Raw genomic sequence first — 27,588 nt, 5'->3', positions numbered from 1 at the left:
CCCAGCAGCAAAAATCAGTTATAAATAATGCATTCAGTTATAAATAAAGTATTTTTGTCCATTTCCAGATCATTGTATCATGTCTGACCCAAGGAGAACTCTCTCCTGTGCCTATAACTTAATTTGAAAACAACAATATACTCTGTTAAAAATGAGTAAGCACCAAATTTCAGAGACAGCCTCCAAATTTGAATGCCCCAAACTTTTGGTGTTCAATCTTGGGTGCCAAAATTTTTGCCTACCTCAAAACTTAGCGTGGGCTGCACAAAATGCAATTTGTGCAACTAAATGGAGCAAAGCCTCTAATTACATAATTCCTTAACACAAATGTGTCGATACACACAAACTGAAGATTCAGGGGAGGCAAAATTCAGCCAAGAAAAACTTCATGCCTAAAAACTTGTGTCCACAATTTTAGCCCTGGAAATACAGAGGATGGGATGAGGCCACTTTGAAAATTTAGTTTTGAATCACCACAATTTTTCAAGTTTGCATTTTTTCCTTTGTTGCCAGAATGCATATTAAAGTGATAATACCACTTTGCTGGAATTGATTTTTAAAACTCTGCTATATTCATCCATGCACATCAGCTTACATTAATGCCTGATGAATAATAAAAAGGTCTCCTGAGCAACACAAGGCTTAGGAAGAATGGAAAAACATCAAAATTCAACAGCGATCAACAACAAGAAATATTCATTAGCACACCGTAAATATTCATAAGGTCAGCATGAAATTGAGTGTCCTGATATTCTCTCTCTCTCACGCAGGTGATAAGACAAGATTTATTTCATGTAAGACTAATATTTTTTGATCTCTGTCAACAGGGGGTCTCAAGCAGAACTAACAGAAGTAGACAATCTGCAACAGCAGCAAGTCTTTAGACTATCCTTAGGATATAAATTTCTCTACTCTATTACCATATAGCATTTTTATTACCTTAATTTTTTTTATTTTGTGAAGCAACAAGTTTCTTCTAGGGCCACTACAGCATGACAGAGAAACTACCGAAGAGGCCGATTACAGTGATGTGTTTATTGTTCCATTGCAGTTCAGCTAAAAGGTTTATTATAACCCATTACTACAATTCCAGAATGCCAACTATTCATGAAATCTGGTTTATACATATTTTAGTTTGCATCCCCAAAGGACTGTGCTTCCAGGTTAGACTGAATGTTCATTTCCAAACCTGACATAAAGGAGAGACTTTTGCACACTTATGCACAGACAGAGTTAAGCTTTTTTCTAAAATGATCATGTTCCTCTACATTTTTACATTAGGTCTCAGTTTTCATGTTCCCCAGCCATAGCACTGTATATAATTAGGCTACACACTAATTCACAAGGCCAAGATAAACCAGAACATTTCATGATTGGGTCCTCCACACCAAGTGCTTAATGAGTTTTCTAAAGGGTGATCTGCAACCACTTCAAACAAACATTCATTTTAAGAGGTGATCACTGGAACTTCTGTCCTTTGGAAACATATTGTTCTGCAAATATATTATCGGAAAATATATTCTTCTGGGTCATTGATTAGTTGCATTTAAAATCAATGGAGCAACACCAATTTATGACAGCTGAGGACCTGGGAATAATAGGAATGTAAACAAATGGTTAAAGCACTGAGAGCTAGGATTCCTGAGATTTAGTCCTGACTGTCATCAATTTACTGTGTGACCCAGGTGCCCTTCAATCTACTCATCTGTATAACAGTTATAATATTACTTACCTCACAGGGGTATTATGGTACTTAACTAAATGGTTGCACAGCAATTAGACATTGGCTGAAAGGTGTTGTAAGTGCCAGGTTTTATTATTATTATTAATAGTAATGTTATGAGTAGTTAAGATATCCAAGTACACTGTGACATCATGATAATTTTTGTTTAGCAATTTTTTATACTTAATCTCATAGTCATTAAAAATGCAACAAAAACTACATCAATTACAATTTGCCATAAAACTTTGAAAGCAAGCTAAAATGATCAATGGGCCACCAACACTGCTCCTTACACAAAGGAGCTGCTGTACAGAGAGGTGAGGCTCTCCTTTTCCTACCTCCAAACAACTGCATACATGACCTTTGCAGTGCTCCCCACCATCGCTAACACAGGAGGAAGGGACCATGATTGCTGATCTCTCACTCTTTATATGGCAGCCTTCTGTGCTACCACTAGTCTCCTCTGTCATTTTGGGAGTGTCACTGAAGTCCCATGATAGTCTCTCTAATTCTTCCACTTAAGCTTCCTTTACCCCACTTTCACACACTCTGTGGTACAGCAATCTTCCCTTTTAGTGGAGGATGGTTCAATGAGGCTCCTTTCTGAACCCCTCAATGTTGCTCTTAAAGGAGATTATTTTAAAGTGGTGTAAATTACCAATACTTTCTGAGTACAGTGGTCCCACAGGGATAAAAGATCAGTAGATAAATTTAGATCCATACGTGGCAGGACAGTGGATTACCACTAGATTGCCAAACAGAACATTAATGGTCCAAATTCTCTGCCAATGTCAATTGTAAGAAATTCATTGGCCTCCATGGGACTCCAATAACTTAAACCAACAGAGAATTCGCCCCAATATCATTAGTATTACAGTCACATTGCGAGAAAGTGCTGGTGCCATAGCTGGGATCAGGAACCTTGGGGAGCAGGTAATACTCACTAGAGGAAGCCTGGCGCTGGAATTTACATGTATCTATGGCATATATCTAGGATCCTATACTGCATCCATCACCATGTCATTTACTTACCTTTTCCACTGGTTCAACAGAGCTGGAATTTGTTGAATTTCAATACATGGTGCAAGACCTACCTACTGTTGCAGGACTTTTCACAACTGGGAGTGATTGTGCAGAATTTAGAGTATGGCATTCTTGGTGGAAGTAGATTTACAATTTTGTACCTACACTGCTTTATATTTTAGTATATAGGCCCCAACATTCTGTGACATACAGTCAGGGAGTGGGTGCTGGGGCAGAAGAGACAACACGGAGGAAAAAGAGCTAGGAGAAGAGAGAAGATGGACAGAGAAGTGGAGTAGGAGTGGTACTATATAGATAAATATTAATATCCCCATTTTACAGATGTGGAAACCTGAGGCACAGAGAGATTAAATGATTTGATCAAGGTCACATCTCTAGTCAGTGGCAAAATCAGAAGCAGAACCTATGAGAGCCTACTCTTAGTTTGAGCTCCAAGCACTAGACAACACTTGTTTCCCTATGTATCTTATTTACCAGGATTAGAATGTTAACTCCTCAGGATGAATACCTGCAGCTTGATTTTCTAAGGTGCCAAGCGACCCCAGCTCCCACTGAAGTCAAAGGGAGCTGAAGCTACCCAGCTCCTTTGAAAATCCAGTCTTTTACATGGCACAAACACTACAGATATCATCATCATCACAGGATACATATCTAATAAAGTTTAATAAACATGGCCTGCAATCAATTCTAAAATAGCCTCCTGTATAATTGAAATACTGCAGCGCAGAAGACAGCACCATAATTATGATAAATGGGTGCTGCTGAGCTAGAGACACAGCTGAGAAAAATCTAGTCAGCAAATACTATAAACTCTGAGTATCACACAAGCAGATGCCTGCACTAGCGGCAGCATCAACATGGGCAGGAGGGAGTGGCTAAGCAACCGTGGGTACTAGTAAGCTCACTTTTAGAGATGGGTAGTGTTTGCTAATACTTTAAAAAAAAACAAAACCAAACCTGTGATGTCCTCAGTATCCCTGTTCATAGCCAAAATGTTGTCCAATGCCTTTCACATCCATTTTCCAGACATGGTGGGTAGCAGCAAACACCATCCTTTCAGCTAATCATGACTGGTGGGGCTCCGTTTCAGAGCCATCAATATTATTCCTTAGTTGGTCAGAGGGCATTAGCACAGACGCAGTCTAATTGGACTGAGGTAATTTTGTCCCTCCCCCACATTTAGGTAAAAGCAAGCTGCAGATCAATAAGAAAAAGTTCCCAGCCATTTTTCTGTCAGAAGCCCTAGTTTGCAAGGGATGATACCCCTATATGCACATGTTCCCTTGCATCAAACTATGTCCTACATGCCTTTCTTCTGTCCCTTTTTTCTGTCCAACTTTTCTCTTTTTCTGTCTGTCTCTTTCCTCTCTGGTGTGATTTTGATTTTTTTTTTATACTTTTGGCTTTTGCTTTCTGTTTTTCTCTCAGTCTTTTATTGTTGTTCTTTTTCTTGTGTTCGTTTCTCTAGGACAGGCTCCCCTTCTCCATTTCTACAACTCATAAGGAGGCTACATGTTGCAAGGGTGCCTGTTCATTGAGCTGTGGGGCCAGGCTGCACAAGGCAACAGAAAGGAATTGTTTTGGGGAGTTCTGAAATTCAGGAACCCATTGATCAATTGACCTCAAATTTGGATCAAGAACACTGCCCCAGGCCTCCACGGGGCACAACAAATTTCCAAGCAATCCAAGTAACCATTCAGATTTTAGAGCACTAACAACAGTGAGGTCCAACTGGTGGAATCCCACAGCAGCCGATTGGCCTGCTGGCCCTACTTAAGCCGGCAGCAGGAACAGGAAGCTGTCTGAATAGCTGGGCTCCATGTTGCTCGGTGTGCCTTCTGCTCCCTCCCCAAGTCCTGCTATCTGCTCCGGCTTCACTTCTGGCATCTGACTTGTCGTGATCTCCAGTTTGTCTCCTACTTCTAACCTCCTGGTATCTTGACCCACCTGACTCCTGTCTTGTGACTGCAGAGTCTGGCTCTGACTACTAGGTCTGGACACCCATGACCCGGCCATGATGCTGAGGCACACCATATTTCAAAGGAATCTGATCAAGCATGCCAGTTTTAGAGGACTTAGAAAGCTCAATCTTGAAACAGAACTCAGGATGCAACCTAAACCACAATGCTGCTGTGCTGCTGCACCCACACTGAGGGGCAGCGTGGTCTGTAGGAGTAAGTGTTGGATTGGGCGTCACAAGGCCATGGGTTATAATCCTGGCTCTGATACAAACTTACTATGTGGCTTTGGCCAAGTCAACTCACCTTGCTGTTTTAGTTTCTCCATCTGTAAAATGGGGATAATACTATTTATCCACCTATCAGGCTAGGATGTTCTGAGGATAAATTAATAGTGAGTGTTTGTATGGTGCTTTGAAGATGTAAAACTTTGTATAAGTATTATCACTACTCTACCTTGCTGGTTACAGACTTGATATTTTTCATACATGCACAATTAATAATTTATTAATATAAATGGCCTGAGCACCTGCAAATACAGCTCTGGCAACTCCCTCCCATTTACCAGTGTATATTCAGCCGAATAAATGACACCTCACTGCTCAATGTGTAGCTATGGAAACTTTTGAATGCCACATACTTAACTAACACACACACAGTGGGAGAGATGCCAAATTACCTCATTTAATGACAGAGAAACACTAAGCCAAAGAGCTTTCAAGTTAAGCTATAACTGCTATCAGGGAGCTGTCTATTGTTAGGAAAAGAGAAAACAGAACACTTCATGTGCCAGAAGAGGAAACAGTCTTAATAGGTGTTTCAAGGAACTTACTTGAGGGCAGTTTTGTAGTGATAGATGGCTTCACTGTTACGACCCTGGTCTTTCAGAAAATTGGCATAGTTGTAGTGCACCTTGGCATTATGGGGCAGAGTCTGCACACCTGAGCTACAAATGAGAAACAAAAAATAGAAAGAGGTTAACTGATAAGACAGGTCCCCTTGGACTCAGAGCTTCAAATCAGTCACAGTTTTGTACAGACATCAACGAGTAGATGCAACACCTTCATCACAGGCTAGCACCAGGGATTGAGCATGGGGTTTCTAGCACCAAAGACCTCTGCTGCTGGAGCTGAAGGATTAATGCTTACATTTTCAAAAATGACTAGTGATTTTAGGTGCACCAATTTATAGCATCTGAAGTGGCCTGATTTGCAGAAGGCAGGCACTTAGCAACTTTTGAAAATTGGGCCCCTTTAAGGCTTCTCAAGTTGGGCACCCAAAGACTGAGGCACCAAAATAACTAGCTGCTTTTAAACATCTTGACTTAAGTCCATTAGCTGGAAGTGACAGTAGGTAGCTAGTCTGTCTGAATCAGCCACTAGAGGGGAATGCATGATGCACACTGCACAGTAGGTTACACAGGTATTTATAAATAGCAGAAAAACTGAATGGAGGGTACATGGGGCTGAAAAGGAGCTGGACTATTGGCATTATCACTTAGAACACAGGAAGAAAAACACACACAAATACCCATTCATTACCAAATCAATAAAATGCATGACTCAGTAGCTGTTTGATGACCAGATTTATATAAGAGAGTGCAAAACTGTGCTACTCAAAGGCTAGGTCTACACTACAGGAATAAGTCGACCTAAGTTACCCAACTCCAATGTACCGTAAGTCGATTTATTGCGGTGTCTACACTGCACTGGGTTGACAGGAGAAACTCTCCTGTTGACTTACTTTACGCTTTTTGTTCCAGTGAAGTACTGGAGTTGACGGGTGAGCAATCGACGGTCGATTTAGCAGGTCTTAACTAGGCCTGCTAAATCGATCCCTGGTGGATTGATCGCTGTGCTTCAATCCCCTGGTAAGTGGAGACATGCCCTAAGAGAAATGCTGTAATAATGCTGGACACTAAAAAAAAATAGCAGAAGATGCATCATAGATCATTTCTCCTACAAAGAGCTAGAGACTTAGGCACTCTCTTGTTGTTACATAAAGCAGAGAAACACAGCTTCCAGATATCCAGAGGATCTCTAAGCGTTATTAGGAGTAGAGATGGGTGAATTGTTCATGTCATAAAGAATAAGAACTGGCTCAAACCTCAGCCCTATTTCTTTTCACACAATTTGGTTAAGGTACACTTGTTTCACTGTTGCTTCCTCCTTCCCATCCACTGGATCAGACCCTCCTATCTATAGTAAGCAATTGCACAGATCAGCACATTTCCAGCCTTTCTGCCAGGCTTTGGCTTGTTCCTCCTTTCCAATCTTAACAGCATGATGACATTAATTTCCAAAGAAGGAGCCAAGTCTTGGCCCATCTGAGAGACTAAAGAGCTACTTCTGAGACCCACATTGCTTTAAAGGATAATGGGATTAGGACAGGATGGGACTGGGAGAGGAGCAGATGTAGATGTCTCATAGGAGGCCTGGATCAGAAAGGGAAGATGACATATTGGGCCTTGGTGGGAATGAGGATGCGGCAGTATAACACCAGTGTGTGTGGAGGTGAGAGAAGGAAAGGAAGATGGATGTGCATGCATGGTAGGAAGGAGAACCCTTCCCTAGGTTTATCCACCGTAAGTTATTGCTCAGCGCAACAGATCTGTGCTTTGCCTACAGGATTTAAAAATGACTACTTGTTTGGTTTCCTAACCATAAGGTATTTCTAAATTATTTTTCAGGAGGCCCTATGGCACAAGCCATTCTGTGACTAACTGTTGAGCTAAATCAGTTAATTGATGCTATTCTTAAGAGAATGATTCTCTATATTAGTTTTTACAAAGATATTGCACTCCAGCAGAAAGTAATGTGTGACTGCTATGGCTGTGTTAATTTCCATTAGCCTTGGGAGCTATTAACTACCCACTTACAACTTTCTGGGCATTACTGGAATATTAATTCTTATATGGTAATTGTATCATTACATCAATGACTATGTTTTATGTGAAAACATAGGTAGTGACTCAAAACCGTTACCATCTCAGAGCTACTCAGTGGCCTAACTCTAATGAGTGGTTGATCTCATTCTAATCCTGGCCTGAACACAACAAAATGAGTCAGTGGTGAGAAGTACATTACATATGGGAGGAGAAGGGGAAGGATAGCTCAGTAGTTTGAGCATTAGCCTGCTAAACCCAGGACTGCAAGTTCAATCTTTGAAGGGGCCATTTAGGGAACTAGGGTAAAAATCTGTCTGGGGATTGGTCCTGCTTTGAGCAGTAGGTTGGATTAGATAACCTCCTGAGGTCCCTTCCAACCCTGATAGTCTATATTTCAATTCTAATGAACCACAGTTTTATGAGACAGGCACTTTTAAATAGTATTTTTCTTTTGACAGTTTCCCTTTAAGTATAATTAATCAATCACTGTATTTCCATTTATTAAGACCTCCCTAGATAAACACTCTCTCTCTCTCTCTCTCTCTCTGTGTTGAATAGGAAGGATATTTGTATTGGTGCTGTTTTTTTGTTCTTTATTCCTCTGTGCTCAGCCAATAATTCTTGTTGACCTATTTATTCTTCTCATATAGAAACTGATGGGCTGATCCTGCAAATGCTTATGACACAGTATAAGTGTCACTGAAATCTCACTGAAATGCCTCAAGAACAGATACTACATCAGGTACTTGTAGGATGAGTGCCTAGGTAAATAAATAACACTTCTGAAACACGGTTCTTGATTAGAACAGGACACTGTTCTCTAACTGAAAGAGGAAACAATCATGTTCATAACCAAAGCCAAGTGGGAAAGGGTGGAGTATAAATAACAAAGCAGCACACAATGTTTTTCCATTTCTGTTCCCACCAAGCCCCTCTCTCACCACTGCACACACATTTTTCCAATATGCATTTCCAAACACACACTCTTTTTTCTTCCCGTCTCAAAATTTATTGTAACCAAGCCAACTCCAGAAAGAAACAGATCCATTGAGCATGAAAATCACTTCTCAGGAGAATTTTCTTCCTTACTGACGACTCTGGTACCTTTAACTGTCATAAATAAAAGATAAATGTATGCAAGCCATTTTGCACATATTTCCTCTCTGAGATAAAGCTTTAAGTCATCTTGGTGGGATACAACATCCTGTTAACTACCAGTAGCACTCTCAACTTCAAATATTATCGTTAGGCAAATCCTACTTGGCCAATGCTTGGAAACAACCTCCTCTCAGTACCCTCCATTGTGTCCTAAAGCACAAGTTCTATTCTTACAAGTCAGTCTCTCTGGGGCACCATTTTAATGCTTTTCAGTGATGCCCACATCAATTGTGCTCAGTTTATAAGCAAAAAGATTTTCTACTATCAGTCCTGCATACCCAACCTGGGCTTTGGGAGGCAAGCTGTGCTATGTTCTTTCTGCTTTGTGAATCATCACCACTCATAAAGGATCTCCAGGCCAATTATTCCCTCAGTGACACATGTGCAGATCTAGCCCATTGATTTTCACAAGCGTAAATGCTTGGAACTTAAAACATGCAATTGATGATGCACAAACGGAACAGAAGCCAACTCACTCTTTGCAGAATTAACAGGAGTAAAACGTAGGAATTGCTTTGTCCTTCTTCCTCTTTTTTACCTGACTAAAGTGATTTAAAGATTTAAATCAATGATTCAGGACAAAAATTTGCTTGTAAAAAAAAAAGTGCCATTTTTACATAGATGCTTTTCAGGGTAGACTTGCAATTTAAAGCACTGTCCCAAGTTGTGGATGATGTGGAAACACTTTCTAGCGCAGGGGTTCTCAACCTTTCTCTCTCTGAGGCCCCCTTCGACATGCTATAAAAACTCCAGGGTCCAGTGGGGGGGAGGGAGACTCAGGACAGGGGCCTTGGGCATAGATGTAGTCTGACTTCTATTTGTGGGGGTGCAGGGGCCAGCGGGGTTTGCGCCAACTCCACATGGTGGGGTCCAGAGAGAGAAAGCCACTCCACTCCCTGACTCACCTCAGCAGGCCACCCAACCTGTCTGCGTTTTGGGGCGGTGGTGTGCAACCAAAAATTATAACTCAATGGTGGGGGGGCTTAGCTCAAAAAGTTTGAAAACAGCTTAGGGTGCAAGGAGGGGATGGCTAGGGGCCGTGTGCTGGCAGAGGGGTAGCTCAAGGTGCAGGGAAGGCAGGTTGCTGGGTCTATGTGCAGGCAAGGGGTAGCTCAGGGCGCAGATAGGGTAGCCAGGGGCTGTGTGCAAGAAAGGGGGTATTTAAGAGCTATGTGCTGGGAAGCTCCCCTGTGGTCCGTTCCCAGAGGGCTCTGCCAGCCACAGTCTCCCCCTTCACCCACCCTAGTTAAGAGTCCTTTCCCCGCTTTCTCCTAGGACAGAATTTTCCTGTCAATGCACCTTTCTCACGTCCCTCCCAGTGCCTGCTTCCTAAAAGCCCAATCTGAACTCTTATCCCAGAGTCCCATTCCCTATTAATGCTACTGTGTGCCCCTGCTCACCAAGCCTCAGCACAAAGATATCCCTCCAGCACCCCAGGGAGCACGTATCAAACACCTCCAGCCCCAGAGTAGCCCCCACATCCATAAGATGGCCACCCACAGCATGAAGGGAGATGACAGAGGAGTTCTGGCAGGAAGCAGGGACGGAGCGTTTGTTGTCTCAAACCTACTTGCCTTAGGGCTTGCTCATGCTGGCCTGCAGGTTCAATAGGGAGGAAGAGGCACTAAGTCTGCTCCCTATGCCACTGAGAGCAAGGGAAAGAGGCAACATAAATCACAAGAATTTAGGAAGCAGGAGACTTGATCTTCCACCTTCTCAGACTACTAAAACAGCATTTTCTTTGAGAATAAGGTGGTAGGGGGCCAGGTCCCCATTATCTTATGTTCTTCTGGTTTTCTTTACCTCTTCCAAATGCTGCCAATGGTAGATCTGCTTTGGCACCCAAATCAAGGTTGACAGTGTCTCTCCAGGACCAGCCATCTCTGCACATAGGGTCATACTCATGATCACAATGAAAGAAAAGTTGAAACTCATGTTTGAATTTCCACTCAAAGGGGTGCAGATGCCAGGAGCATGTGCACCACAGTCTACTCAGTAGATTGGAACAGTGCAGTTTTGAAGAGCGAGTATATAAACCACAAGTCATTGGGCTGCTGAAGCCACACTGATAGGATGGTGCATGTGTTCTATGAGCAAATATTACAAACTGGAAGGCTGTCAGGCAGGAATAGATGTCTCAATGCTAATGTAACCCCAATAAGTTCAAACTAGTTAAACTAGAAATGAATTCAGCTCATTAATTCTGCATATGAAATAGTCCAGGAGTTCTTTGTTTTTCAGAAAGAGGGTGCGGGGAAAATCTGTCTATCCAGTCAACAATATCTCTTGAATCCATCTCATGTGCAGTTGCTACCAGGTGATTTTATGAACACCAAACAAACAATTACAGTCTCCTCCACCTTCAAAAGGAAGGGAGTCTTCCAAACTGCAAGGCCAGGGTTTTCTTTTGAATTGTTGGCATTAACCCTGGAAGGTTTGGATTGAAATCCAGCTCTTAAAATGAGTTGGCATCTGAGCCCAGGATCTCATCACCATGGTTTCCATTGTTTAAGAAGTAAACATGTTTTAGGAGATAGGCAATGAATTGTGTTACACTGAAGCAACTCCTATTTCATATTTTTCAAAAATCTCTCTCTACCAGAGCTCCATCTACTTCTATAGCATGGGACTGCTTATATAAAGGCATATATAAAAAGGCTTAGCATTAATAATGAGAAAAGGAAACTTTGCTTTGGTGAATAGCTTTGAAAATCAAGTTAAACAATTGATGTACAAATCACCTGCATTACCCTGACGACTTCAACTAGACAATTGTTGAAGAAGCATCAGGAAGTAAATTTAATAAGTTTGCCAACCAAACTGAATACAAACTGGTCTGTTTCAATGAAAAATATATACATGAGGCTGTAAAAAGAGACAGATTCGCAAACAGTAGTCAAGTAGAACATAAAGTCTTATACACTTCATGTCATACAAATCTGCTCCGTCCTACTTCTTGTTCATCCAATCACTTGGACAAACAAGTCTGTTTACATTTGCAGGAGATAATGCTGTCTGCCCCTTGTTTACAATGTCACTTAAAAGTGAGAACAGGCATTCACATGGCACTGTTGTAGCCAGCATCACAAGATATTTATGTGCCAGATGCACTAAAGATTTATATGTCCCTTCATGCTTAAACCACCATTCCAGAGGACATGCATCCATGCTGATGATGGGTTTTGCTCGATAATGATCCAAAGGAGTGCAGACCAACACACGTATTTTCATCATCTAAGTCAGATGTCATCAGCAGAAGGTTGATTTTCTTTTTTGGTGGTTCGGGTTCTGTAGCTTCCGCATTGGAGTGTTGCTCATTTAAGACTTCTAAAAGCATTCCTTATACCTCGTCCCTCTCAGATTTTGGAAGGCACTTCAGATGCTTAAATCTTGGGTTGAGTGCTGTAGCTATCTTTAGAAATCACACATGGGTACCTTCTTTGCATTTTGTCAAATCCGCAGTGAAAGGGTTCTTAAAAGGAACAACATGTATTGGGTCATCATCCGAGACTGCTACAACATGAAATATATGGCTGAATGCGGGTAAAATAGAACAGGAGTATTACAATTCTCCCTCAAGGAGTTCAGCCACAAATTTAATTAATGTATTTTTTTTAAACAAGCATCATCAGCAATGGAAGCATGTCCTCTAGAATGGTGGCCAAAGCATGAGGGGGCATACAGAGGTTTAGCATATCTGGCATGTAAATACCTTGCAATGCCGGCTACAAAAGTGCCATGCGAACACCTGTTCTCACTTTCAGGTGACACTGTAAATAAGAAGCAGGAAGCATTGTCTCCCGTAAATATAAACAAACTTGTTTGTCTTAGTGATTGGCTGAACAAGAAGAAGAACTGAGTGGACCTTGTAGGCAATACAGTTTTACACTGTTTTGTGTTTGAGTGCAGTTATGTAACAAAAAAAAAAATCTATATTTGTAAGCTGCACTTTCACCATAAAGAGATTGCACTACAGTATTTGTATGAGGTGAATTGAAAAATACTATTTCTTTTGTTTATCATTTTGACAGTGCAAATATTTGTAATAAAAAACAACAATATAAAATGAGCACTGTCTACTTTGTATACTGTTGTAATTGAAATCAAAATCTTTGAAAATGTAGAGAAACATCCAAAAATATTTAATAACTTTCAGTTGGTATTCTATTGTTTAACACTGCAATTAAAACTGTGATTAATTGTGATTAATTTTTAAAATCATGATTAATTTTTTAGAGTTAATTGAGTGAGTTAACTGCAATTAAATTGACAGCCCTAGTTTCTACCATTTATAAAAATGTTGCTAAAATACATTCTACATCTTTCCAATTGTGCTACTACCATGTTTTGAACCATATCTATTGAATAGGATAGTATTTTTTAAGTAAAGGCACAGCAATAACTATCATTGAGTCAAAGATTTTGTTGGTTTTTTTTTTAACTAAAACTTCAAAAAAAATAGTCATATTGCCAAAATCAAAGTTTGTTCATATGCAGATAGTGTTGGTATCAGTGTTTGCACAATGATTTCCGATATCAGGAGAGAAAATTATTAAGTCATTTTCTTCCTTTTATACTTTATAAAACCTTTCAGTCTCCTTAGCAGTGTTCCATTTACTTTATTTGAGAAACAAAACCAAAACAATCCCACAAGGACATATTTCTTTACCTGCGTTACTAATAGAAATGTAGCCTACTTAACCAGAAAGAATGTTAAAGATCACATTTCCTTCTCAATATTCCTTCTGTTTACATTTTGCATTTCACTCAGCTTGAAGAGTTCATGTCACTTTTATTTCCAGGCAGTTTCACCTTCTGGTTCTCACACTGTAGCACAGTTGTTCTCAATATCTTCCTGACTGCAACCTCGTAACTGAAAAAAGTTTCATGACACACACCTCCCAGACGTGGTTTAGAACCTCTGCATTAACAATCTAGTTTGGGGCATGGTGCTGCAGGGGAATGTTCAAATCTACCCACAAAAATGGCTTTGACTTTTTTTGTTGGTAATAATTTCATTAAAATATTGCTCTTTATGTTAGTTGTATGTAAATTCCTCTATCCACCCTTCTCTTTTAAATACATATTATGCTATTTAAAATGTATAATCTGAACTACTATACTAGATCCTCAGGGCAGGAACCTTGTCTTCCTTCTTCCTATAAAAAAGCATGCACTTTTTGGCACTATATAATGGCAAGCCACAACATAATAATACAATAATAGTAGAATTATTCCTTTTACTTAATAAAAATGATTTGTTCCATGCAATAACAACATGCCATGTGTTTCCTGTTTCTTTACAAATAAATTTAAAGACAAAGGTATAGCAAATATTTTCCTGTGGCTGATCATACCTGAAGAGGGATTCTCTTGACAACCAGATTTCATTCTGTTTCACAGTTTTCCAAGAGAACAGCAGCAGCAGCAGCAAAGCAGAGAGGCTCAGGGCAGTAGCTCCCCATCTATTTAACCAGGCACAGAGCTTTTTCAAACCATGGACAAAAAGGATACAGTACCCCATACTGGAAAAACAAACAGGAGGGGGGAAAAGTTGCTATTTCCAGTATTGTACTTCATGTACAAGATTATTTCACCATTTTCATCTCTTGCACAATAATAGTTTTTAAGCTAACTTCATTTTTCAGGGTAAACAAATTCAAACTCTCCCCCCCCCCCGAAATCAATTTACAGCTTCTACGAATTAACAAGCTCTAAATTACCCATCCATCTACTATAAATATAGTAGTAAACATAGTACCACATAGCATAACAGTACGTATGTGTACATGGCACTATAGGTGAAAGGCAGGTTATTTTTCTTAACCAAAAATCTAAGAAAGCATAACATAATAATACTCAGCAAGAATACAGCCAATTACAATTGAAAAGTGCTTCACAAACTAATGAATTCTCAAAACACCTCTGCTAGGTAGCTTTTTTCATGCCCATTTTACAGTTGGGGAAATTGAGCAAAAGAGATTGAGTAATTTATCCAAGGCCACTGCAGGATTAGAAATCAGGAGTTCACAGTTTTTAGGTCCTGTGTACAGATTATTCCCCTCTTATATGTAGGAATTTAAATATAATTATTTTGGAAGCTTACATAAATTACAGATGTATAATATGAGTGATACCATAAGAGTGCTGTAACATTAATGATACCAGATTATGGCTGAAATTGAGAACAACATATATAAAGCTCATGCTGCCACCTTCACTCTCACTAAGGCCAGGTCTACACTTACCAGGGATCGACATTGCTGCGATTGATGCAGCAGAAGTCAATTTTGAACGCAGAGTGCTCTCTGATCGACTCCGGTACTCCAATGGAATTAGAAGAGTAAGGTAAGTCAGTGGGAGAGCGTGGCGTAGACACTGCAGTAAGTTGACCTAAGCTACCTCGTAATTGAGGTCGACTTACCCCTGTAGTATAGACAAGGCCTTAAGTAGTATCTTACTGTGTAAGAATCAGAGTAACTCAGGGCTAGTCTACACTGGCAAGGCTAAAGCGTTGCCGCAGCAGCGCTTTAACATGCCTTGTGTGGTCGCAGCACAGCGCTCTGAGAAAAACCCACTTTCACGAGAGGCGCGGCTCCCAGCGCTGGTGCACTCTCTACACTGGCGCTTTACAGTGCTGAAACTTGCTGAGCTCAGGGGAGTGTTTTTTCACACCCGAATGAGAAAGTTGCAGCACTGTAAATTGCCATTGTAGTCAAGTCCTAAGTAAGGTGCTATTCAGCCTAAAGGTGTCAGAACCTGGAGGCAAAGACTGTCTCTTACTATGTTTGTATAGCCCCTAGCACAATAGTGCCCAAATCTTGACTGCAGCCTCTTCATGCTACCAGAACACAAATAATGATAATAACTGGGCCCATAATGTTTAGAATTGCTAAAAAAAAAAGTGTTAACTGCAAAAGTAGAGATGTGAGACACACTTCGTCATGCACATATGTTAAGTACAGTGTGGTTACACTATCTACTGTACAGTTCTCATTTTTTACATGTAATTAACACTCATTTTTTAAAGAATCCTGGTACACAAACTCCACGGTAACACTAATGTAACAACTACGAAGAAATACTTTTTGATACACATATTTACTATAAAATCCAAGACTCTTAAGTTTAATTACATAGTTTATACAATAATATCTTTGAATTGCCTGACCACTGCTATCTCATGGAATTTTCAGGTTCACTTTCCTGTGTGCTTACATGGATTTGTATACGCAATGGTCAAATAACTTCCATATTTTCAAGTGAACCCTTATTCCTGTGTACTACCAAACTGTGTACTACCAAACAAAGTTAAGTATGCAATTAGACTCTATTATGCTATATATTTCTGAGTTGGGAATGGAGCATCTTTAACTTCTTTGCTTTCTTAACATTCTGGTGATTACACAGAATTTTCAGAATTTTTCCCCCCCTACATACATTCATGGACCTGCACATGTAATGACACATGAAAAGAAATAATTTAATAATGAAGACCTCTCTACTCTGTCCAAGCTCATGTAGCTTCTCAGAAGAGAAAACAAAGTAGAGCATTCTGGAACTATAGTTATAGTCTATCCATAAAGGGAAGTAAAGCTGTTCCCAGTAGCTACCACACCCTCACACTCACCCATCACAATTAAGGATGTTTTTCTGGGAACACAGGACAACTACAACTCTGAGAACTCTCCCCTTCTTGTTTTCCAGGTAGTGCAGAGAGCAATAACTACATATCCACATGGATTGTGCTTAGAATGCTTAAGAGGAAAGGAGCATCCCTTTTAAACTGCTTTGTGGTGAGGAAAATCACGTAAAAAATTCTTTCCTTGTAATCCCAGTGGAAGAAATAGGATGGCAAACATCAATATATAAATCAGAATGGAACATGCAGCTTTCTGAGAAGTTCCTAATGTGTTTCATTTCAGATTTCTCAAGCTCTGCCCTCTTGAGATGCCAGGCACCATACACTGTGCAGATGTCCTAAATGTGACTACATGGGATCTGCTGAGCTCTGTGGACTTGGCTCCCTTTCTGTGGGATTTGGATACACATAAGAGCTCTGCTGGGTTCTTTGACTTAGTTCCCTTTCAGTGAGGCTTGAATGCCCAGGAGGCTGTACTATCTGAATTCTGCTTTTTACAGGATGTGGAGGACCCTCTCTGCTCTTCTCTTGGTTTTTTTGCATCTCCAGTGGGTGAAGCAAGTTTGCCTCATCAGCACTCAGAAGAAACAAGTGTTTTCCTCTCTCCTGCTTCCCCCTCGCCCATGTATCCCTGGATCATTGTTACGGAACAGTGCTGTGGGCGGGCTATGGGTACAAAAAAAAACCCATCTCAAAATAGACACTCCTCATTATGCCAACTTACACTGCTAGGGCTTTTAGTATAGAGGTGCCCATGCCATATCAGTAACGCTTACTCATGTGCGTAGACCCATTAATATGACTATGGGCTTGTCTACACTACAAGCATAACTGTGGCAGGGGATGCAATTACAACGTGATTGTTCCAATTTACAACACTTAGACACATGCTTAAATTGAAGTTTGGCCTCAGCAGGATTACTTTAGAGCTTAAAATTAAGCATATGTACACTGTCTGAAGAATTCAAGCCTTATTGCACAGATATGAACGTCCCAAGTTCCAGAATGGAGACTTTAGCATGGTTTGTAAACATGGTTAAGATCCTTTCTATGTAACAAATTAGAAAGATGCTTTAACTGTATCTGAGAATGGACAAATGCATTATAGCCAGGTCTCCAGATACAATTTAACCTGTAGCATTGCAAGTAATAAAATCTTCAAAATCAGACTGTTAGCAACAACAATTTTTTTTCCAAAAATTCACTTCTGAAATAAAATTACATAGAAGTTTGCTAAAATAGCTTTTTAAATGTCAAACATTTCCTTAAATAGTGAAAAACCCTGGGAAAGAATTTAGGAAACAGAATATTCAGCATCGAAATTCACAATGCAACCTTTTTCAGAAATTGAGAGAAAGGGGTTTCTCTTAAACCTCCCAAAACCTCTTAAACCTGTTTCTCTTAAACCTCCCAAAAGCACTGCAATAGCTCTGCGTAACCACTGCAAAACAAATAAAAACAAAAAGAATGCCAGCTGTAATATTAGCATTCAAGTATACCCTGGATACAATATTTTTATTATACCTACCCTTTTCAGAGGTGGATTTGAATGCTTAGTTTATGCTTCTAATTAGTTGCAATACATTACTGTTACTTTTCTTAAAAACATTTTCCATAAACTTTTTGTGCTATGTTTATTGAATTGACACTATTTCTGTTTGCACTAATTGCAAAAAGACATTTGCAGATACAAACTGAATATCTGGTGCTCCTATTGAGCCAAAACATCCAGTCCATGCGGTGACTGAAATGCGTTTTCAAGTCTCTGAAAAGTTAATCTCAATAATCAGACCACTAAGAAACTCCTCAAAAACCCTGCAGACAGTTTCTACTCTAATTGATATATTGTCTTTCACCTATTTAACATGAACATTCTTTAGTTGAATTTCTTTATCACAAAGCAGTATCAAATGGAAGATCCTTTCACCTTAGCAGTTTTAGGAACACACCTTCTCCAAACAGCCTACTGTGCAAGTCCAGAGAACAAGTAGAAACATCTGGGAAATATTCAGACAGTTCCAATAGCTCATATTACAGAAGGGGAGAAGCAGAACAGACCCAGTTCCCAGCTGTTGGGAACTGCTAATATACTCTTGTTCTCATCAGCAGTATTCAATATGCTTGTGTTGAATACAGATACAGTTGTATTACAGTTTATACAGCTCCTGGGAAGAAGCTTTTTTAATATCCTTTTGATTAAGCTTCATGGTAGTTACATGGATAAATGTGGTATTACACAGAAATAAGGGTTCAAATACAGTACACATCTGAGGGAACTACAAGGGTAGTTACATTGTATCACCTCCTAGTAGTTCTGACATAATGCTTTTCATTCACAGATCTCAAAGTACATTACAAGGGAGGTCAGCATCATTTTCATTTTACAGATGGGGAGACTGAGGCACTGGAAAGGGAAGTGACTTGCCTGAGGTCATCTAGCACACCAGTGGCAGAGTTTGGACTAGAAACCAGTCTCCTGAGCCCCAGCCAAGTGCCCTAATCACTACATAGGGAGTTCCAGAGACATACATGGAACTTTCATCAGGACTTTGAATTATCTACCCAAAAATTCCTTGTAACTCCATGAGAATACAATGAGATAGTAATTCAAAGCTACACTATAAATCAAGTGCACCCATATAATTTAACTTCTGATTGTAGCTTTTTGTAACAAATACATATATCATAAAGTAGAACTTCATAGTAATTACACTATAACAATAATGTGGCTATGTACCAGAATTCTACAAAATAATACATGTATTAAGTATGAGACTAAAAGGGGTAACATTAAGTAAAGTAGGCTTGAAGTATAAATGAATTAGTGGCAACTGTAACACACTAGGACTGTTATGTAACTACACTGTAATTAATAGTATCAGAGGGGTAGCCGTGTTCGTCTGGATCTGTATAAGCAGCAAAGAGTCCTGTGGCACCTTATAGACTAACAGAGGTTTTGGAGCATGAGCTTTCGTGGGTGAATACCCACTTCGTCAGACGTGGTGGGTATTCACCCACGAAAGCTCATGCTCCAAAACCTCTGTTAGTCTATAAGATGCCACAGGACTCTTTGCTGCTTTTACTGTAATTAATGTATCTGTATTAGGAAGTGTATACAAAAAAAATTTTTTTTTAAACAGAGCATTTATTTACTTGAGGCTTTTATAGTAAAAAAAAAATCACAAGAGTTTGACATAAAATTACAGAGAACAATGTTCTGCCTCTGTTCATCAAACAAACAAACAACAACAAAAATGGCTTCAGAAAGATGAGCTCCCATTATCTTGTCACAGAGTTTTCATTGGAGCTGTCTGTTATGGTCACATCTCATCACACAGCTTTTCTTAGCGGTTATTTCATACCCAGTATTGCTTGTTTCAGGGGGTTGGATTTAAAGTTTCTAACTCCAGGTTCTTTACAGAGCAGTGAGTATGAAATACCTTCAAACACTAACAAATCCATTCTTGCCATAAGCAATTTTATGTTGTTTTCTCCTATGCCACCTTTTATTTGTGAAACATCCCCTCCCACTAATCCTTAGCCCCACTACCTTTAGACTTTTGCACATCCCTCTTTAAGACTAATTTCCACCGTGATGCCTACAGCACCCTGTCAGAAGTTAACAGGGAAGCAGGTGGGGAGCTGAGACTACTATTAGTAATCTGGTTATTTGTTTCCATTAAAAACAAAAACAAACAAACAAACATCTACAAACTCTGCACACAGCTATCCTACCAAAAGCAATGCGTGTACTACTGTTAACCATTCTCCTTCCCACTGCCACTGCATTTCTCACAAACACATACTTGTTTGTTCCACCAATTATGTCTCATCTTAAATTAAACTGAAAGCTTCTGGTTCTGGGGTTTGTTTTAATACGTTCGTACAGTGCTAGCACAATGAATTCCCAAACTGGTTACTGTAATGGAAACAGAGGGGCAAGGTGAGTGAGGTAATAACTGTAATGGAAATAGAGGGGCAAGGTGAGTGAGGTAATATTCTGTTGGACCAATTTCTTGGAATATGTCTCTTTAGCTAATAGCTTATAAAGAGCTTGTCTTTAGGCCACTTAAAATATATTACCTCACCCACCTTGCCCCTGTAATATCCTGGGACCAACATGGCTACAACAACACTGCATACTGTAATGGAAATAGCACTGATTGCTCATCATGAGATATCAATCCTTAAACCTGTCCCTAGTCCTGGATTGAATATTGCCTGTCTTGTACTTCAGGACAATGAAACCTGGGGAGGGTAGAGTGGGAATTCCACAGTTAGTGAGGACAGAAGGAAACATTTTTCAGATTTTTTTAAAAATGTATGGGAGTTGTTTGACAGTGCTCGGAGTTTTGGAATGTTAGAAACTGTCCAGACAGAGATGAATTGCTAAGCAGAGTACAGGTGACGCGGATTAAGGTTCCTGATTAATATAATATATCAAGGGGCTCTGTAATTTATTATGAGGGTAGCACCACCATGAGCAGGTATGCTCCTACACCCACACAGACCCAATCTCTGGAAAAATACTTCAAACTTAGGTACATACAGAAAAGCAATGAGACTTAGGCTCCTGTTTCACTTAAGTGCTTTTGAAAATGTTGCCTTTAAATCCAAAATTAGGCTCCTGATCCTGCTTAAAAGAGATGCTGAGCATTCCCAGCTCACATTATCTTCAACTGGAGCTGAGAAAACATCAGGCTACTAATACAGGCAACTGACATTATACTTTCAAGCTGGAAAATTTTGCCCCTGATGTGCAAGACAGCACATATGGATATAACTTTCAGCTGTGCCTTAAGCACTATGGAAGAGCTCTGCCCTAATTCTGGCCTGGGGATGGGTGCTCAGGGGACAGTGAAAGGGTAAGTTAGTGGTTCCCTGTGCTCTTTTCCCCCTCACATATACTAACCTGCTCCTCATTCTGGCAGAGGGGATAATTTTGTCCTGAACATTAAAGCTGGTTGGGAATATTTTTTCCTCCCTCATAAAATGTTTTGAGGAAGAAATAGACTTTTCACCAAAATCTCTGTTTCGTCCAAAAGCCATTTTCCATTAAAAAAAATAGGCAGATTTTTTTTTCAGTATTCCTGCTTCAGAAGAAAAAAACCTCTCTCTCTCTCTCACCATGCACACATGTACAGGTAGGATCCATCCCTCACCACCATTCTAATGTTTTTTGCCAGCTTTTGTCTTTATCTTAATGGATCTTTGTGATGACCATAATCATTTGGATCAAACTGTGGTTTTCAAAACAGTTATTTAAGAGAAAAGCACCAGCTGTTTTTATTTTGAGGTTAATTTCCCTTCTCCCATGCAGCCCTGGTTTCCAATCAGATTATTTAAAAACCAAACCAAAACAGATTTTGCTTTCTCTTTGGGATAATGGAACAGTGACCATTTCCAACTGTTAAAGCCCCACCACAATCCTGCACACAGACTCAGATGTGAAGCAGCCCTCTGAGTAGGAACACAATTTAATGCTTATTGCTTTTCCACAGGTTCAGGATGAGAACACTCATTATGGGAGAACCAGCAGCTATACAAATTCCTCAGCCCTGCAGGGGGGTATACATACGAGCTTCCTATTTGGCACATGCATCAACATGTTGACAGTTTCCTGACTCCTAGCGTTGTGGTCTCTTGACGTACAAAAGTGATATTTTAGGAATATCCTGAATTATAATGAAGTCAGGGCTACACTTTAGGCAACCATTGTGCACCATTAACGTGTATTTTGGCAGAATTCACTCAGAGGGTTGTGGGATGAATGATTTTCTTCTATAATTTCTGCAATTTGTTAACAGCATTTCCCTTGTGAGCAAGTGCATTGCAGTGAGGCACAAACAAGAGAGGAATGAGATGACAGGAAAGCCACATTTCCCAGGGTGTAACAGACAAATTGCAGGGTTTAAATAAGAACCAGAGTGCAGATATGTAATATCTGCAGCCTACTTATTCAGTGTTCAGTAATTATATCTAGTAACTCACAGTCTTTTCTTTAACCATTGTGTCTAATTTCAGAAGCCGGAGCTACTTATTACTAAAAACATTTAAAAGACTTTCCCCCTATGTGTGGCATCACACTGCACCAGTTTACATCAAATATTAGGAGTGGATTTGCTGCACCGGTTTCTTGATTACACTGCTTCCTTGGAGACAGGGTAGTTATTGCCCCACCCCAACGCTAGAGCTTCATTACATTCTGTTATAGTAAGCTGCACATTTGTGAGTACCCTGTACGAGTTACCTCCTTTGTAAAGCACATTGAGATATACTGATCTAAAGAGCTAGATATTTAGTCTCGGCACATTGGTCAAAGGTGGTTCCGTTAATATTAGAACTATTTGGGACACAAAATAAAAAAAATGTGGGGCAGGGGTAGGCAAGTCCCATCTTTCTGGACAATCTAGGAGAAGTATTGATATGCTTTTAACCAGTGGAGGCTGGGTTGTAAACTGAGTGGAAGAAACTTTCTGTGAAAGATGATCACCCCACCCCCAAAAATTTTTTAGAAAGAATTTTCAGGATCTTAAAATCATTGTGTTTCTTTTCCTGTGGATTCTAATCTAGATTACATAGGTGTAAATCTGGAGTAACTCCATTGAGTTTCAATGGAGTTACTCCGGATGAAAACCAGTGGAACTCAGATAAGAATTTTGATCCATACATATTAATTAGGAAAAGTTCCATCTGAAAACAGTATGTCAGGACATGTGAACGCTACTATATCAGTATAGTGTCTATAAGGCAGGGGTTCTCAAACTGGGGGTTGGAACCCCTCAGGGGGTCGTGAGGCTATCACATGGGGAGTCATGAGCTGTCAACCTCCACCCCAAACCCCACTTGCCTCCAGCACTTATAATGGTGTTAAATATATTTAAAAGTGTGTTTAATTTATCAGGGGGGTCATACTCAGAAGCTTGTTGTGTGAAAGGGGTTGCCAGTAAAAAAGTTTGAGACCTATTGCTATAAGCAGAACAAAGGGATTATTTTAAAAACATATTGAGAACAGAAACTGCAGTTAACAGGGACATTTCACCCAGGAGGATTTTTCTATGGCTACTAACCTTGCTGATTTTCAACACTTCATTTAGATGACTCCATTTTGTTCTATTAAACCTTGCTACTCCAAATTAAGTTTAACCACTTTGCGCATCACATCAAGTAACTACACATTTTTATTTTGCTACCCTTCAGAGAGTAGTGAGAATAGCATTGTGAAAGGATGGAGTCTGAGGTCTGTATTGACTGACAACATGAGCATGCACAATTCTCTGCTTTTAAAAACTTATTACAAGTTTCCAAGTCTCAGCTGCACATATTTGTTGCTAGGCAACATATGTTTTCAGATTTCCAAGTTATTTGAGATTACTGCAGTTTTATTAGATTTTTATTAAGCACCTGTAACATACATGAAGGTGCTATACATATACATTATATTTTATTTTAAATAAACAGGCTGCAAACATCAGTCCTCCAAAAAGTGCCCCAAACCTCAAGCACTCACATGGCCTGCCCAGCCTAAGTAACAAGGCCCAAAATCCAGTAAAGCACTTTAGTGCAGGGGTCGGCAACCTTTCAGAAGTGGTGTGCCGAGTCTTCATTTATTCACTTTAATTTAAGGTTTCACGTGCCGGTCATACATTTTAATGTTTTTTAGGTCTCTCTCTATATGATATAACTAAACTAATGTTCTATTGTAAAATAAACAAGGTTTTCAAAATGTTTAAGAAGCTTCATTTAAAATTAAATTAAAATGTTGATCTTACGCTGGTGGCCCGCTCAGCCTGCTGCTGATCTGTTCACCTAGGCCGGCAGTGGGCTGAGTGGGGCCTGCAGCCGGGACCCCGGCTAGCAGGGGTCCAGCAGCCAGAACCCCAGTCCTGGCCAGGTGATGTGGCACAGCTCTGGCTCTGGCGGCGCGGCACGGCACGGCACGGCACAGCACGCCACGGCCCCAGCTCCAGCCGGGTGCCCCAGCCTCGGCTTCTGCTGGGCAGTGTGGCTCAGTCCCAGCTCCAGCTCTGGCGGTGCAGCTCGGCTCCGGCCCTGGCGGTGCGGCCCACCTCTAGCCCCAGCCGCAGCTTGGCCCACCTCTGGCCCTGGCTTCGGTCCTGGCCGGGCAGCATGCCCTGGCCCCGGCGGCGTGGATCGGCTCTGGTCCTAGCGGCATGGCCCAGCTCTGGTCCGGCTCCGGCCCTGATTTATGCTGGCTGGGCAGCGTGGCTCCGGCCCGGCACCCCCAGCCGGGCGGCTCTGGCCCGGTCCAGCACCTCCAGCCCAGCCTCCAGCGTGGTATGGGAGCAGGGGGTAGGGAGGGGGTGTTGGAAGAGGGCAGGGGAGTTCGGGGGTAGGTGGATAGGGGTTGGGGCAGATAGGAGTTGGGTGGTCAGAGGGCAGGGAACAGGATTGAATGGGGGCAGGGGTCCCAGGGGGGCCATCAGGCATGAGAGGAGGGATTGGATGGGGCAGCAGGGGGCAGTCAGGGGACAGGGAAGGGAGGTGGATGGGGGAGTCCCGGGGGCTGTGGTGTCAAGGAACGTGGGAGGTTGGATGGGGCAGGAGTCCTGGGGGTGGGGGAGGGAGCCACGACCCCCTTGTGGGGTGAGGAGGAGGGAACTGGTTGTTAATTTTTTGGCAGCTCACCACTGGGTACAGGGCTCAGGACAGGGGTCTGGGGTGTGTGCGGGGCACAGGGCTCAGGGCCTGGGGTATGTGGGGGGGCTGCAGGGCTCAGGGCAGAGGGCTGGGTGTGTGTGTGTGTGTGGGGGTCAGGGCAGGGGGCTGGAGGGGATATGCCCCTATTCCACCCACCCCGCTTCCCCAAGGCCCTGCCTCCGCTTCTCCTCTGCCTCCGCCGGGAGCAGCGTCTTTGGCACGCGTGCCATAAGTTGCCGACCCGTGCTTTAGTGTGTGCTTAACCTAAAGCCTTTGGGATGCTTACACTGCAAAGAAAAAACGGTGACAAAAAAAATGACAGGCTGCAGGGCTAAAAACAGCTGTGCAGATGTTCCTGCTCTAGATGGAGCCTGGGCTTTCAAATCCAGCGAAGAAGGAGGGTTATAGAGCACTGCTAATTTTAGACTGCACCCTGCAAACCTGAGTCAATTGACCAGGGCTCTGAGAGTCAGTGCTGCAGGTTTGTCTTTACAATGTAGATGTACCTGTGGAGTGGTGCCACTGAGATCAAGGAAATCAATCAAAGACTTAAAGTGCTTTGCTGGATCAGGGCCTAACAGACTTGAGCATGGACATCAAACCTACATGTGAGCCATGGTCCATCAACCCCACCCTTGAAAAAACCTCTCTGCTATTCCAAGTACAACACAGACAAACTCCTCTTCCAGTTCCAGAGTCTGAGCTGACATTCTGTGTAACACACAGTGACAGGAAGAATCAAAATGATTTAAAACACTCTGTTCACAGGCACAGCAGCTGTGTGGGAGGTGTGGTAGGGTGACCAGATGTCCCGATTTTCTAGGGACAGTCCCGATTTTGGGGTCTTTTTCTTATATAGGCTCCTATTACCCCCCACCCCCATCTCAATTTTTCACATTTGCTGTCTGGTCACCCTGGGGTGTGGGGGGGAAGCTTAAAGTCACTTCATCCCTATTGACATAAACGGCTGTACTATCACTTTTCTAATGGGAAGCAACTGATTGTAGAAAGAGGGCTTGGCATATCTTTTGAACTACTTCTCCTTCAATATGCACTAATTCAGACACAGGAGGTGGAAGGACTGGGAAACAGAAGCACACTAAGGCCTAGTCTACACTAGGATTTTATATCTGTATAGTTAAAAATCCACACCCTTAGAAGGCACAGCTATACTGATCTAACCCCCAGTGCAGACACCACTAGGTGAATGGAGGCATTCTTCCGTCAACCTAGCTACCACCTCTTGGGAAGGCGGGTTACCTACACCGACAGGAGAACCCCTCTCATCGGCATAGGTACTGTCTACAGTGAAGTGCTACAGTGATGCAGCTGTCACATTTTAAGTGTAGACAAGCCCCAAGAATGGATTCACTCTGCTAGAGAGGTTTTGAAAACATTTGATTGGGTGCATGTCTGTACTACAGGGGCTACAGCAGCATGTTGTAACCCCAAAGCGTAGACACATCCTGTGGTGATGGGAAGGGTTTTTCCCTCGCTGTAAGAACTCCCTGAGCAAAGGTCGCTAGGTTGACAGAAGCATTCTTCCATCAACTTAGCTGCATCTACATTGGGGTTAGTATGGCACAGTTTTGGCACTCGGGGGTCTGAATTATCAACACCCTTGAGCAACGTAGTTATATCAATCTACATTTTTAGTGTAGACCAGACCTGGGTTACTGAATTGTCATGAGCAGAAGGGTGGGCTGGAAAAACCAGAGATCCATTCTGTGAAAAAAAAAGAGGTTTTAAAACTTGTTTTCATTTTACATCAGACCAAAACTTGACTTTTTGAATTTTTTCCACTAACAATGTGTGAGAAAGAGACCCAGCCCAGAAGAGCCAATAGCCTGGTAGTTAGGGCACTCACTTGGGGCGTAGGACAGCGAGGTTCAAGTCCCTGCTCTGAATCAGGGAGAGTAGGGACTTGAACATGGGCCTCCTATATCCCAGCTTGTCCTAACCACTTGGCACACATGCATGTGTGTATCACTCTCCCTAATGTTGATCAAAAATCCCATCTTGGATATAAGAAACCTTTCTGACTGATTCAAAGCCAATATGTTTTCACAAAGAGTTTTTCCTTTGAAGTCAACAGAAGCAGTCCCTGAGTAAGAACTGCAGGGAATAGTACAAAGAGAATCCCAAACTCTAGCAGGAGAGACCTAATTTGAAAAGGGACCTTCTGAGCAGGTGATTGATGACATAATTGGTCTTTATTTCCCAATGAAAAGCTGGTTTCTTATTTCAGGCTACATTAAGGGACCCCCAAAGGCACTGGGTCAGGCTTATGAGCTAAGCCAATTTACATTAGCTAAGCATCTGGTTCTCTGTTCACAATATGAGAAAACTAGATAAAATTTAATGAGCTCAAAAACTCTATTTTCTTTGACAGAAAATGTGTTAATTTTGAAAGAAGTGATTCAGGTAATCATTCAATATTGGTTAACATTTGGGTCCATTTTCCTTCTATCCTGTGCTGTCGACATAAAAATAACGTACTGTACAGATTCACTTC

The 27,588-nt window shown here is 41.3% G+C and overlaps 1 protein-coding gene across 8 annotated transcripts in view; it reads right to left on the bottom strand.

The window, feature by feature from the left end:
- Window positions 1-27,588, bottom strand: part of TMTC1 (transmembrane O-mannosyltransferase targeting cadherins 1) — a 214,191-nt gene that overhangs the window by 62,016 nt on the left and 124,587 nt on the right. For 5 of the 8 annotated variants that reach the window (XM_050918180.1, XM_050918178.1, XM_050918182.1 and 2 more), the window contains 2 exons: window positions 14,128-14,295; window positions 5,558-5,671 (listed from right to left, as the gene is read on the bottom strand). The exons of 1 other annotated variant lie outside the window; for it this stretch is intronic. In XM_050918180.1, the coding sequence (XP_050774137.1) occupies window positions 5,558-5,671; window positions 14,128-14,295 (282 nt within the window). The remainder of the gene's footprint in view (window positions 1-5,557; window positions 5,672-14,127; window positions 14,296-27,588) is intronic. 2 more of the 8 variants (XM_050918179.1, XM_050918199.1) reach the window with 1 other exon arrangement.

This window comes from Gopherus flavomarginatus, chromosome 1 (assembly GCF_025201925.1).
Source record: "Gopherus flavomarginatus isolate rGopFla2 chromosome 1, rGopFla2.mat.asm, whole genome shotgun sequence".
Classification (NCBI taxonomy): domain Eukaryota; kingdom Metazoa; phylum Chordata; order Testudines; family Testudinidae; genus Gopherus; species Gopherus flavomarginatus.
Note: the sequence above shows the minus strand (reverse complement) of the source record. Positions and strands in the feature narration are given on the sequence as shown.